This window comes from Trifolium pratense, linkage group LG1 (genome assembly GCF_020283565.1).
Source record: "Trifolium pratense cultivar HEN17-A07 linkage group LG1, ARS_RC_1.1, whole genome shotgun sequence".
Taxonomy (NCBI): domain Eukaryota; kingdom Viridiplantae; phylum Streptophyta; class Magnoliopsida; order Fabales; family Fabaceae; genus Trifolium; species Trifolium pratense.
Genome location: NC_060059.1, coordinates 36257615 through 36271939, shown reverse-complemented (window position 1 = coordinate 36271939; position 14325 = coordinate 36257615). Strand labels below are relative to the sequence as shown.

General features: G+C 34.6%; 2 protein-coding genes across 3 annotated transcripts; both read left to right on the top strand.

Annotated features, from left to right (window-relative positions):
• Positions 1-3068: 3068 nt before the first annotated feature.
• Positions 3069-6588, top strand: LOC123902883. The gene is made up of 5 exons (XM_045952697.1): positions 3069-3213; positions 4089-5222; positions 5326-5575; positions 5702-5781; positions 6184-6588. Exons 2-5 carry the CDS (start codon positions 4140-4142, stop codon positions 6253-6255), a joined length of 1485 nt encoding a protein of 494 aa, XP_045808653.1. The 5' UTR covers positions 3069-3213; positions 4089-4139; the 3' UTR covers positions 6256-6588.
• A 1557-nt stretch (positions 6589-8145) lies between these two features.
• On the top strand, positions 8146-12952 carry LOC123902881 (dentin sialophosphoprotein-like). 2 transcript variants are annotated; one of them, XM_045952696.1, is made up of 5 exons: positions 8146-8413; positions 9577-10826; positions 10955-11156; positions 11471-11553; positions 12737-12952. In XM_045952696.1, exons 2-5 carry the CDS (start codon positions 9603-9605, stop codon positions 12806-12808), a joined length of 1581 nt encoding a protein of 526 aa, XP_045808652.1. In that variant the 5' UTR covers positions 8146-8413; positions 9577-9602; the 3' UTR covers positions 12809-12952. The 2 variants fall into 2 exon arrangements, with proteins under 2 accessions (XP_045808652.1, XP_045808651.1); XM_045952695.1 differs by having other exon boundaries at positions 9552-10826.
• Positions 12953-14325: the final 1373 nt, after the last annotated feature.

Genomic DNA, 14325 nt, shown 5'->3' with positions numbered 1-14325 from the left:
TGTATAATATTAAGCAGTTTTTTTTAGGTAAATTAAGAGCATTATGAGGAAGTAGTTAATACCGATACCACACAAAATAATGCACGAATCATGGATCCAGATATGCCGAAGTTAATCTCTGGCTCGGTAGAGGAAGTAGTAGCTGAAACTCAAACTATTTTGCAAAAACCTACTTTACTACAGGTAGTTCTTGATGATATGGAGAAGATAAAACAAGCATGGGAAACTAGAAGAAATACTAATACCGAAGAGGAAGTTCCATTCACTCTGTACGTGTCTAAGAAAACTAAAAAACAAAACCTACGGATTGCGCGTAGCCTTGGGAGTTATCCTACCCGATCTAGGGGTCCACCTCCACGATACTCTCCATGATCCTTTCTGGGAGTTTTGTAGTCGAATATGGAAGTATGACTAGTCGACTTCTCTTGGGTTCGATTGATCTAGAGGTTTTCTTTTGTGGGAAACTTTGCCTCATGTCCTCTCATTGAGGACTAGTTTAGGGATATTCTCCCTAATTTTGGTTTTGTTTTTGTTCCTTTTTTTTGTTTTTGCTTTTGCTATTTTTGTTCTTTTATTTCTTTTGCTTTTTATATGGGTAAGGTTTGGTCCCCCCACTTTGTATAGTTTACCTTTTTTTATATTATATATATGAACAAAGAGGTATAGGATTAGTGCTACTAGATGTCTCTCTGATGTCTACTAGTCACTATGATGTCTCATAATGCTCTTAATTTACCTAAAAAAAAAGTAGATTAAAATAATATTAAGCAGTAAATTGTATCAAATTATAATGAAATTATCTTATATGGCCTATGATGAAGGGTAAAGTTGTGAAGCCACCTTTTGGGTTTGTAAGGGTAATAAGAGCACCATTATCCCAAAACTCAATATGAGTTCTTTAAGTGGGTCTCGTTTTATTCTTTATATTATTTTACAATTCTCAATTATTTAAACAACTCAACCACATTTCTCAAATATTCATACAACTTATCAAAAACTCTTAAATGGGTCCATTGTGTCCCACATGTTTTAAAATAAAATGGGAGATAACCGTTGTATTGTAGCCTTCAATATTTAATTAATTCATTTGCACTAGTCATGACTCATGTGTCAGTTTGTATCCGTTGGTAAACATAGCATCGCCTTTCATTGTAGCAACGTTGGATTGTTTTCAATTATCCATGTGCTCTGACAAATAGCGTGTCTTTGAAGTCCAAAAACCACCTATGTGCTTGCTCTAAGAGGCTCTTTCTCTTTCACCATAGTTTCCATTTACGAATTAGTAGTACTACAAGTGAAGTGAGAGTTAGTTAGAAGTATATAGGTTGACTATAGTATTGTATTGTAGTACACCGTTGACAGACATGAAGTGTTTTCTTTCCCATACTTTGTTTTCTTTTTTGTCGACGAGAGGCAAGCGAGGCCATTCTATAATTAAAGGTCTCGCTAATGAGTGACTACGGAGCACTCTTTAAACGTTTCATGTAAAGAAAGAATTTCAAAAATTTAAACACTACAATTTTTAATGCGTTGACGGTATACGTTCCATAAATTTTTTATAAAAAACATAGTAATATTTAGCATCCATTTTGCTCATTTACATGCAGCAATACATTTATTATTGTTTAACACTTTCTTAAAAATGTGTATATTAATGTCATTTGACTTTTAGCCAATAGCATTTAAATTAGATGACACATGTTTTTTCTGGCTTAACCAGAGTCTTGGGTTCGATCTCTGATTTGTGCAGGCAACAATACTAAAACTCTTAGGGAGAGTTTGTCATCTATTTGAATCAAACAAGGATCGGTTGATTAGTCTATACAGTTACGCGCAAAAGATACCCGATTTACAATAAAACTTAGAAATAGTTATAAAAAGTGTAAGCATAGAAAAAATTTCTTCATTTTTATAGTATACCTTTTTGTTTTCTTTATAACGAGAAATCTTATAGTATAATTTTCATTTTTGGTATCAAAATTTAGATCGAGGAGGTTGTGCCTCTGCCTAAAGTAATTGGTACTCAAGATTGTCTGGTCTCGATAAGATAATTTAATCTTAAATTTTTTTAATCAAGAAACAATATTTTATTTTATTAATATAAAATTTAACCATTTAATCTCGATCAAATAACAACAAACTTGCATGATGGCTTACAACTCAAGCATGACTACACCAATTTTTTTTACTACACTCATACCAAATCCCTATTTTATTTATTGGATCACGTTAATATGTGCCCTAAAACCACATGTTAAAATATTTAAAAATAGAAAATTATCATTTAATAAGATAGAATGTTTAATGCTTAAAACATTAAATTTACAAGTTTCAAAATAAGGGTCTTGCTAACGAGTGCCCCCGGGGCACTTTTTAAGCATTCCATTAAAAGAAACATTTTATTAAAAAAATTAAACACTCCAATTTTCAATGCGTTGACTTTACGCATTTCAATAAAAATTCTATAAAAAACTTATTTAAGGGCTTAAAGAATGCCCCGGGGGCACTATTTAGCATTTGCCTCAAAATAATACCTCCACATTTACTTTTTTTTTGTCAAGTAACCTAATAACTAAAAAATTCACCTTAAAGATAAATAAATGGAATATTCAGTGTTCGAACCCCGACTCCTGCTCATATTGTGCGGGGACACATTTACTTCTTTAACATTTTCCTTAATTATTTTTTTGTCAAGAACCCAATCCCTATTTTCTCTACCAGAAAAACAAAAGACATATCTATAAATAGAGAAAAAGAGTCGCAAACAAGCATGGGCCCACCGCCAAAAAAGTCATATCTATCTGAGAGCCCACAAAATCTAACGCCTTATAAGCTGTGTTTTTCCCCTAATAAATCAAAGGAGAATGTTAACATGTGCACCAAAAGCACATGTTAAGGAAGTAAAAATAGAAAGTATTAAATGATGAAGCATTAAATTTTAACTTTTTAAGCATTAAATTTTTGTATCATTAAAAGTTAAATTTCTATATTAAGATACCTTAATATGTGCCCTATATGCACATGTTAACAACACCCTAAATCAAATTATTTTTTGTCTCTTACTCTTCTCTTACCTCATAATAATAGCTCTCATTCATTGATTTCTTTTTCACTATCCAAACAAAACCCTCGTTTCACACTTTCATCACACATTCGCTAACTCCAATTCTCAGTAATGTGAACTCAACCACCAACACATACATGCATTCCTCGGTAACTCCGTTACTCTAAATTATTTCAATTTTTTATTACAATTACTTTTTTTTTTTTATTTTTTGTTTAAGGTTTGTTTGGATCAAATTATTTGAGCTTATTAAAACAGCTTATGACATGTATCCAGCTATCTAGGTTAATTTATGACAATGTCTTGCAGCTTATATGAAAATAGTTTCATTCTATTTTATTTTTTGTTTATAGAAATATGGTATGTTTGGGGATTGCCTTATTTGAGCTTATTTAATGGTATGAGCACTTGTGAGACTTTTTGGAGATCTTGTTAAAATAGTTTATGACATGTTCCTAAGTTGTTTTCAGCTTATTTTCATAATGTTTCAAGATAGCTTGTACAAACAATGTATATGAAGCATGGACACTCCTTACATTAGGCGTGTCCCGATGTCGGACACACGTCGGTGTTGGACACCGACACGACACCGACACTTATGATTACACTGAACTATGTCATTTTCTCAAATTATTATCGGCGTCGACGATTCAGTATCTGTGTCATGTCCGGTGTCCATGCTTCATATAACTTGTACACAAACAACTTGCCTTTATTTTATGGGTCATGTTAACTTGTGCCCTAAGGGCACATGTTAAGCTATCTAAAAATAGTAATATAACATTTAATGATACAAAGAATTTAATGTTTAGATAATTGAATACTCCACAAGTTCAATAAATTTTTTCCACATTTATCTTCTTAACATGTGCCCTTAAGGGCACAAGTTAATATTCTCCTTATTTTATAGGATTGTATATGAATTCTGTCAATGACAATGAATGCTTTAAATTGGTAGATGATTAAGATATCAATTGTAACCCGAATATTGATTGTTTCTCTGTTTTTTTATTAACGTTTACAGTGAGTTTTTCTTTCACCTTTCAAAGGAGGATATTGTTCTCATTCAAGAAAAATGAAGCATGCTTTAATCAAGGTTAACCATTGTGATTCTCATACTACTGAGAATTCAAAAAGTCTTAATCATGATGATAAACTAATAAGGTTAGAAAGGCGATGGAGAAGACGGGAGGCCAGGAATGATAGTTTGCAGAACAACTATGTTGCTAGTGCTACAAGGACAACTACAAAGATTTGTGAAAATACATCTGTTTCAATTGATAAAAATAATCATATGATAGATGATGAAATAGATGAAGATTGGGCAAAATATTTGGCTACATATACTGGTGATGACGATGATGAAGTGGATTCAGACTACGAAGCCGATTTGGCTACATATAATGATGATATTGAAGCTGATAGTACTAGTAATCAAAGTCGTGACAATGAAGTGGATCCGGATTACGGAGCCTATCTGGCTAATAGTAATCTTGATATTGGAGCTGATCGTGCTAGTAATCAGAGTCGTGACAGTGATGAAGTGGATCCAGATTACGGAACCTATCTGGCTAATAGTAATCTTGATATTGGAGCTGATCGTGCTAGTAATCAGAGTCATGACAGTGATGAAGTGGATCCAGATTACGGAACCTATCTAGCTACATATAATCCTGAGATTGAAGCCGATAGTGCTACTAGTAATCAGAGTGGTGACAGCGATGAAGTGGATCCAGATTATGCATCCTATCTGGCTACACTTAATCCTGATTTTGAAATTGATTGTGCTAGTAGTCATAGTGATGGTTCAAACATTGATGCCGACTTTGGCAACAACAGTGTCAGTGAGGAAATAGAAGAAGTTGAAGATGATCAGTTACTACGAAAAAGGTCAAGTGTTAGGCGAAATTCACTAGTTTCTGATCAGGCGTTTGATAATCCTAAAGTGCAGGATAATGTTGATGAAGATTATGAAGCATTGCTTAATGCTGTGACGATTGTTGATGATGAAGAGGAGTATTTTCGTGTTAAGAATCCCACAAACACGCCCAATGTGGAGGATAGGAGCAATTCCTCTGATTCTGATCTAATTGTTATGGATTCTATTCCAATTTGTGAAAACACTCCGTTCATTTCTTCAAAAGCATATGATTTATCTGTAAGTTTCTTCAACTTTATACGGTGTATCTGTATTAGTCATAATTAGCAAAGAGTTAATTTTTATCATTTTTCCTTACACGTTTTATGCTCTTTGTGTTTAGTGTTTACGAGAAGAAATGAACCCGGACAACATGGACTACAACATGCAAATATCTGCATGTTATGATTCTCAATTTAGGAGAAGTCTTATGGAATGTCTTGACAAGCCTTATGACCAAGAAGAGTATGATCGCCGTATGCACGACATATCTAAGCGACATTTAAAAGAACGCCATGTTGAAACACGGCAGGGGGTGGTGAAATCATATCACTCTAAAGGTGTTTCCAACTCTTATCTTGATTGGTACCCTGGTAGGTTCATAATGAAAGAGTGTCGTTGTTTTTGGATTTTCGATTTATATTCTCATTATGCTCAACTCTTTTATACTCAATCTGATTTCAGGCCTCTTATCAAATATTTGTTTCATAATTGTGCAGATCTAGACAAAGCTATTACCGAGTTCAAGGAAGAGCAGAGGGTTTTGTTTCTCTTGCGTGGATTTTTTTTCTGGAATACAGTAAGTCAATAAATTTATGTTCACATAATCTCTAGTATTAGATCCTTAATGGGGTATGATCGTAATTCTTAGACGATGAATGTCCTAGGGTATGCTTTTCATACACATGAATCCCAAGAATACATGCCTATAAATATTTGCTTTAAACATTATGCAGCAAGCAACATTAGTAGTTCGTAGTTATGATTAATGATTATTTCCATGATGTGACATAAACTTTGCACGCAATTCACTAGATTATCGTAGAGTTTTATTTGGTGCATTGTTTCATAATTCAACTTTTAATGTTTTTGTTTCTAACACGGGTGAATATGCGAGTTTCTTATACATCTTCTGCTAACTGTTGTGATTTGCTTGCGATGGAAGTTATCTTTATGTACTTTTGTCTGTCCAATTTTGCAGCACGTCAACCACCCGGGACGATTTCAGCCTTGGCTTGACAAACGATGTTTGGAGAAATTGCGAAAAATGTAAAAATGGAATCTCTTGTATCTAGGATTTGGAAGCAATGGTTTTTGAATCTGGACAGGCAACAAAGTCTATATGTACAGTTAAATTTATCACTGAACTATGACACAGTTAGAGAAACTGAACCTTAAAAATCACTATTTCTACTGCCTTATGCCAACCTCTATGTTGGATGGATCCTTTTTTTCAAGAGGAGCTCACACACACAAGTTAAAAGGAAGAAAAACCCAAAATATTTCTCTGATCTTAAAATTTGATATCGTCAAACAGGGCTATATAATCTTTTGAAGTTGTCTTTAAGCTTATAGCTTATATAATCTTTTGAGTATATGCCATAAACTCATCTTATCAACTTGCTTACTTTTTATCTAACATAGAGTAAACTTTTATTTTATTTTTTATTTTTTATTTTTTGTCAAGTAGTTTAATGGCTAAAAATTTCACACATAAGTGGATAAGTGGGATGTCCGGAGTTTGAACCCCAGCTCCTGCATATATAATGCAATGTCTTGTACTAACCGAGTTAAACGGGCACGAGTAAACTTTTATTTATTTGTGTTTAGAGTTGCAACAAGTATGTATATATGGTACTACTTTGTCTCATAAATAATGTTTCATTTGCACTTTTTCCTTGTCTCAAAATAGTTATCATTTAAAAATATCAATGCAACATTTATTAGTTTTTCCACTAATATACTCTTATTTATTGACATTCTTTCTACTTAACCATTTCCCTATTGACTGGTTAATTCGGGTTCTAGAAGAAAAAATTCATTAAAAAAATCATGTAAACACTTCCTGTTATGAAATAAATACTAAGCAACAATAAGAAATTAAGATTTGTGACGACGTAACGACGTTTGTCATAATCATTTTCATGATTTTTGTTTACTTTGTTTGAACAGAGAAGAACAGTATCCCACACTAATCTATTTTTTTTAACAGCAAATATATTAATAATCCGATCTCTACTCAAGTCGAACAAAGACCGGTAAATAACGAACTACATAATAGCGCTATATGCCGACACCGAAGATAAACACCAAATACAAAACCCTACTTAAATGAGGTTTGCCTCCTAATCCCATAAACCCCTCATGATCCAAGCCACCAAGACAACCAACAATCCAGCCCAGGAAGTTGTAACCAGACGCTAACTTCCGATCTTGAAGCAAAAGTGATCGGCCCATCAAAATCCAAAAACAACTCCGTGAAGCAAAAGACTGATGGAAAATGGTAGAATCAAAACCCAGTCAAACAAGCCTCAGCTCCAAAACCCTCCAAACAAAAGCAAAACCGGCAGAGGCACTACCACGAGGGCGGCAGTGCCGAAACAATCAGGACCCGATACTAATCTATTGATATCATAAACTATCTTTATGCTATTTTATAAGCTATTTTATAAGTTCACATTAGTGAAAATTGTATTTTTATAAGTTATTTTTATCATAAACTACTTTGACAAACTTATAATAATACATAAAAATGGCATAAGGTGTTTCCATAAGTTCAAAAATAAGCTAATCCAAACAGGTCATTTGTAGTATCTAGTAAAATTAGCAATTGAACTACTTATCGGTATGAAATGTATACAAAAGTTATGTTTAATTAATATATCTAATTTCTTTTCAAGTAAGATGTCATTGGTAAAATTGGAAGAAAAAATAATAAATTATAAGTTCGTAAACTACTGAAATAACATTTGAAAAATAAGTTATAAGCTGTTTTTAAAAAACATCTACCAAACAAGACTCTTTTGATCTTATAATAAACTTATACTTCATCTGTGACACTATATAAGAAAAAAAACTCATTTTTAAATTCATTACTTTATTAATGTATTTAGTGTTTTTTGCTTATATAGTATCACGGACCTATGAGCTCAAAATTAATTCAGCATTACAAAAAGAAAAATTTATGATTGAAAGATGAAATAGAAATGATAATTAAGATGAGAGAGGTTAACAAAGGAGAGAGATAACTTTCTCACTCGATCCTTACCCAACAACAGTAACACTTGTGTTGTCCAAAAAAAAAAACAGTAACACTTTTCCTCAGATAACTGACAAATTTCCGAGTAAGAAAAGAAGAAAATGCACCAAACCCTTACTTCAGGATCCACACCTTGCATTGCCAGTACCGCAAATTCCAGTTATCTGTGAAGGTAACTAATCTTTCACTTTTCACCGATTTTCACTTTCCTTAGTTTTTTTTTTTTTCTCTCTAATATTGATTTTACATTGAACACCCATTACTCATCATCATAGGACTATAGGAGTACATGATGTCTTGTACTTGTGAGATTGTTTGAGAGAGTGTTAGGAGTCCGACATCGAGTATATCAAAGTGCTCAATGATAAGCCACAAGGCTCTCCCACCTATTGGCCTAGTCTTTTGGGTTGGAATCTCCTCGTGTGCTTTAAGTCCTAACAGAAAGCTTATAAACTTATGACATGTCCATAAGTTGTTTCAAGTTACGTCCATGAGCTAAGCTCTCTAGGGTAGTTTATGGAAACACCTTATAGGTTATAGCTTATACTCCCTCCGATCAAAAGATTCACTTTTTAGATACATTGGATTGGTCTAGATACATGAAGCTTTCAATTGTATCTAAAAAATGAATCTTTTCTTATAATTAGGACCGGAGGGAGTAGTTTATCTTTTGTTATAGAAATAACTTATGAGCGCTTAGTTAAACTGTTTATCCAACATTTATATGACAAGTATTTTTACTATAAGCGCTTAATTGAACTGTTTATCCAACATGACATTAATTTATAATGGAATTGACGCGTAGCTTCGGGAGAATTTCGGACTTGAACCAAAGACAGAGTTAGTGTGAGCGACAACATATCGAACAATACTACTTTTGTTTTCCTTTTGTGTTATTTGTTTGAACTACTTTCATTTATTATAGATCATAGAAATTTTAGAAACACAATATGTGTCATAAGTTCCGCATTGGTTTGATCTTAAGTTGCATAGCAAGAAATTTCAATAACAGCACATGACAATAATCCCTCACAAACCGATTAAACACACTTTTTGTAGATAACTCCGGCTTTCTGTTTAATATTAGGTGATTTTTCATCCAATGTTTTTGCACATGTTGTAGCACTTGTTTGTTGCCATTTGTTCCTCAAAACATAGTTGTCATGATTCCGACATGTTTAGAAAATATCTCGTAGGATTGTGTATGTATGAATACAGTCAATCAGTGCTTTCAATTTGTAGATAAATGTTTTCCATAAGATATCAATTGTAATACTTAAATTGACTGTGTTTTTTTTTAATGTTTACAGTCAGTTTTTCGTTCACCTTTCACAGGAGGATATTGTTCTCATTCGAGGAAAATGAAGCGTGCTTTAAACAAGGTTAACCTTGGTGATTCTCATATTAGTGAGAATTCGGAAAGTCCAAATTCTGGCAATAAAAGAATAAGGTTAGAAAGGCGATTGAGGAGATGGGATGCCAGGAATGATAGTTTGCAGCACAATCGTGTTGCCAGTGCTAAAAGGAAAACTGCTACTAATCATAGTGGTGGTTCAAATATTGGCGTCAACGTTAGCAATAGCAATGACAGTGATGAAGTGGATCCAGATTACGCACTATTCCTTAATTCTGTGACGATTGTTGATGGCGATGAGGAGTATATGCGTGTTAAGAATACCACAAACACATCCGTCAGGGAGGATGGGAGAAATTCTTCTAAAATTGACAGTGCTATTAATCATAGCGGTGGTTCAAATATTGGCATCGGCGTTGGCAATGGCAATGACAGTGATGAAGTCGATCCAGATTACGCACTATTCCTTAATTCTGTGACGATTGTTGATGGCGATGACGAGTATATGCATGTCAAGAATACCACAAACACGTCCGTCGGGGAGGATGGGAGAAGTTCTTCTAAAATTGACAGTGCTAGTAATCATAGTGGTGGTTCAAATGTCGGCTTTGGAAATGACAATGACAGTGATGAAGTGGATCCGGATTACGCACTATTCCTTAATTCTGTGTGGATTGTTGATGGCGATGAGGAGTATATGCGTGTTAAGAATACCACAAACACGTCTGTCGGGGAGGATAGGAGAAATTCTTCTAAAATTGACAGTGCTAGTAATCGTAGTGGTAGTTCAAATATCGGCGTCGACATTGGCAATAGCAATGACAGTGATGAAGTGGATCCAGATTATGCACTATACCTTAATTCTGTGACAATTGTTGATGGCGATGACGAGTATATGCGTGTTAAGAATACCACAAACACATCCGTCTGGGAGGATGGAAGAAATTCTTCTAAAATTGACAGTGCTAGTAATCATAGTGGTGGTTCAAATATCGGCGTCAGCGTCGGCAATGGCAATGACAGTGATGAAGTGGGTCCGGATTACACACTACCCCTTAATTCTGTGTCGATTGTTGATGGCGATGAGGAGTATATGCGTGTTAAGAATACCACAAACACATCCCAGGTGGAGAATAGGAGTAATTCTTCTGATTCAGATCTAATTGTTTTGGAATCTTATCCAACTTGTGGAAACACCCCTTTCATTCCTTCTAAAATGTATGATTCATCTGTAAGTGTCTTCAACTTCAAATGACTATATAAATATTTCTTAAAAATATTACATTTTTTTTTAAAAGAAACAATTTCAATGTTAGTTTTTAACTTTTTCCATAACACGTCTATGCTTTGTGTGTTTAGTGGTTTGGCGAAGAAACGAACCCCAAAGACAACGTGCAAACACCTGCTTATGATGATTCTCATTTTAGGAGAAGACTTATGGAACATCTTGAGAGGCCTTATGACCTTAAAGAGTATAAGGACCTTATAAACAGATTAATTAACAGAACTCAAAAAGAACACTCTGAAGGTGTCATTACACCGTATCATGAGATGTACCCTGGTAGGTCCATATTTTCACAAGTGGTTTGACTTCTCACATTTTCTTTTTTGATATATAAAAATGGCAGCATAAAGTTTGATCCTAAATATACAATAAAGATTGAATGCTTTCGATTCAATCCTCACTGCTATCTCCTATTGATTTGTATTCATCATATTGTGATGGTTGTTTGTGTTTGTTAAAATTATAAACGCGGTTGTTTGTGGTTGGTTTTTTTTGGTAGCTTCTACTTCTATTCTCATTATCGCTCCACTCTTTCTATGCTCGATCTGATTTCAGGTCTCTTATCAAATATTTGTTTCATAATTGTGCAGATATATCCAAAGCTATTGCTAAGGTGTCCAAGGAAAGACCTAAAGTTTTGTTTCTCTTGCGTGGATTTTTTTTCTGGTTGGAAGTAAGTCAATAAATTATGTGCACATAATTTGCAGTATTTGGTCCTTGATGTGTATGAAGAATATTTTGCCTATTGAAGCAATGATTTAATAGGCAAAGGGGCCTTGACGCATCAGAGTTATCGTTTTGTGAGTAGGAGTTATAGGGTTGAGTCATCGAATCGGTCTCTTGTAAATGCAATGTTTGACCATTCCTTTGAGTTCGACCCTGTTATGGAAGGAGATTTAAAGCACGGGGCTGCCCCGATGAAGCAATAATTTTATAAACTATGCTTTATGCATTCAACATGGTGATGATGGGTTCTTATGACTTCAAATTTAGATCTTTTTCTGGTTGTAAATATTTTTTATCCTTTGAGCTAAGGTAGCTCTTAAAATGAGTTATAGTCTACCTATATATGTAGACGATTTTTCTGGATTTGGAGCCTCTCCAATTTTCCCTTATGTTTTGTCTCCTTTTTCTTAATCTGAGGGTTGGTAAATTACTAAGAAAAAAAAGGAGAGAAAATCAACCCTTGGATTAAAAAAAAGGAGAGAAAACATGAGGAAAAATTGGAGAGGATCCAAATCCGATTTTTCTGGGATATGTTCATTCACCTATGACAATGAATCCCCTATGATATTTTTTTCATACATGAATCTCAGGATCCAAACCAAGAACATTGTTAGCTTGTTTGGATTGACTTATTCGAGTTTATCTACTCACGTAAGTTTTGTAAGACTATTTTGGAGAACTTATGAAAATAACTTATGACAATTTTCATAAGTTTGTTTCAGCTTATTTTCATAAGTTCTCCAATATAGCTTATGAAAATAGCTCGTAGCATGTATAAAAACATTCATCTTTATTTTATCTTTTACCGGAAAAATAGCTTGTATAAGCTTATACATAAGCGCATATCATGATAAATACTTGTGCTATAAGCTACATATAAGTTGCTTATCCAAACAAGCCGTAGTAGTTTTAAGTTATGATTATTTGTGAGTGGCATAAACTTTGCATGCAATTCACTAGATTATTGTAGAGTTTTGTTTGGTACATTGTTTGATAATTCAACTTTTGGTATTTTTGTCTCTTTAAGTATGATGAATATGTGAGTGTCTTGTATACATCTTTTGCAAACTTTTGTGACTTGCTCGCGATGGAAGTTATCTTGATGTAGTTTTCTTTGTCCATTTTTGCAGAATGTGTGCCACATGGGATCATTTCAGCCTTGGGATGACGAACCATGTATGGACTTATTGCGAAAAATGTAAAATTGGAATATCTTGTATCTAGGATTAGGAAACAATGCTATTTGAATTTGCTCAGGCAACAATGTTTATGTACAGTTAAACCAATCACTTAACTATGATACATTATCTCTTGAAGGAAGAAAACCACATATTTTGTGTTTTCTCTTTCTTGTCTTTGGTAACTCTAGAGGAACAATGGTTGAGCATGATGGTTGGTTACTCATGTCAATAGAGCTGTCAAAATGGGCTAGCCCGAATGGGCCGGCCCGCCAAGCCCGATTTTTTTTCCCGGGCTCGGGCCTTGAAAATCCTAGCCCGAATTATTTCCGGGCTTTTTAGCTCGGCTCGGCAAAGCCCGATTAAAATATGGGCTAGCCCGAATGGGCCGCGGGCGGCCCGCAAGCCCGAAAAAATTAAAATTTAAAAATCAAAATAAAATATAAATATAAATAATTTGTTTTGGATGGTTTGAAATTAGTTTGTAATATAAATTATAAAACACCGTCCGCTACTTAAGTAGCAGATGAGTAAAAATAGGGCATCCAAGAAACTCGTAGGTAGCGGATGAGTAAAAATAGGACGCGCGAGAAACTCGTATGTAGTGGATGAATAAAAATAGGGCGTGCGAGAAACTCGTGCGTAGCGGATGAGTAAAAATAAGGCGCGCGAGAAAGTCGTAGGTAAGGGATGAGTAAAAATATGACGCACGAGAAACTCGTAAGTAGCGGATGCGTAAAAATAGGGCGCGAGAAACTCGTAGGTAGTGGATGAGTAAAAATAGGGCGCGCGAGAAACTCGTACGTAGTTGATGAATAAAAATAGGGCGCGCGAGAAACTCGTACGTAGCGGATGAGTAAAAATAGGCCGCGCGAGAAAGTCGTAGGTAGCGGATGAGTAAAAATATGACACGCGAGAAACTCGTAGGTAGTGGATGAGTAAAAATAGGGCGCGCGAGAAATTCGTAGATAGGGGATGAGTAAAAATACGGCGTGCGAGAATTATTATATAGCGGATGAGTAAAAGATAGGACGCGCGAGAATTATTAAATGCTATTTATATGGTTGAGTTTGAGCATTAGAAGTAAAAAAAAAAATTTAAAAATAAACCGGGCCGCCCGAAAGCCCGACTACCCGTACCGGGCCGGGCTCGGGCACTAATTTTGGTAGCCCGTTTTTTGTCTGGGCTTTTTAGCCCGGCCCGACGAAGTCCGAAGCCCGACCGAGCCGGCCCGAAATTGTCCGGGCCGCCCGTTTTTACAGCTCTACATGTCATGTTGGTCCTGGGAGTGTAGTCATGTAGGAATTGTGAGGTATTTTGAAGGGTTTGAAAATTGCTATCTCCAAAGGCTTTCTTTAATACCTCAAACAACTTTCTTAATTCTCATGATTTATTCAAGACATATTTTATATTTAGGGATAGAGTAGATTAGTTTGACGATAAATTATACACAAGTTAGCAAAAGGACCAAATTATTTGACATAATTTTAATTTAGGATTTTTTTTTTATCTATTCACAAATTTAGAGATATAAATGAACA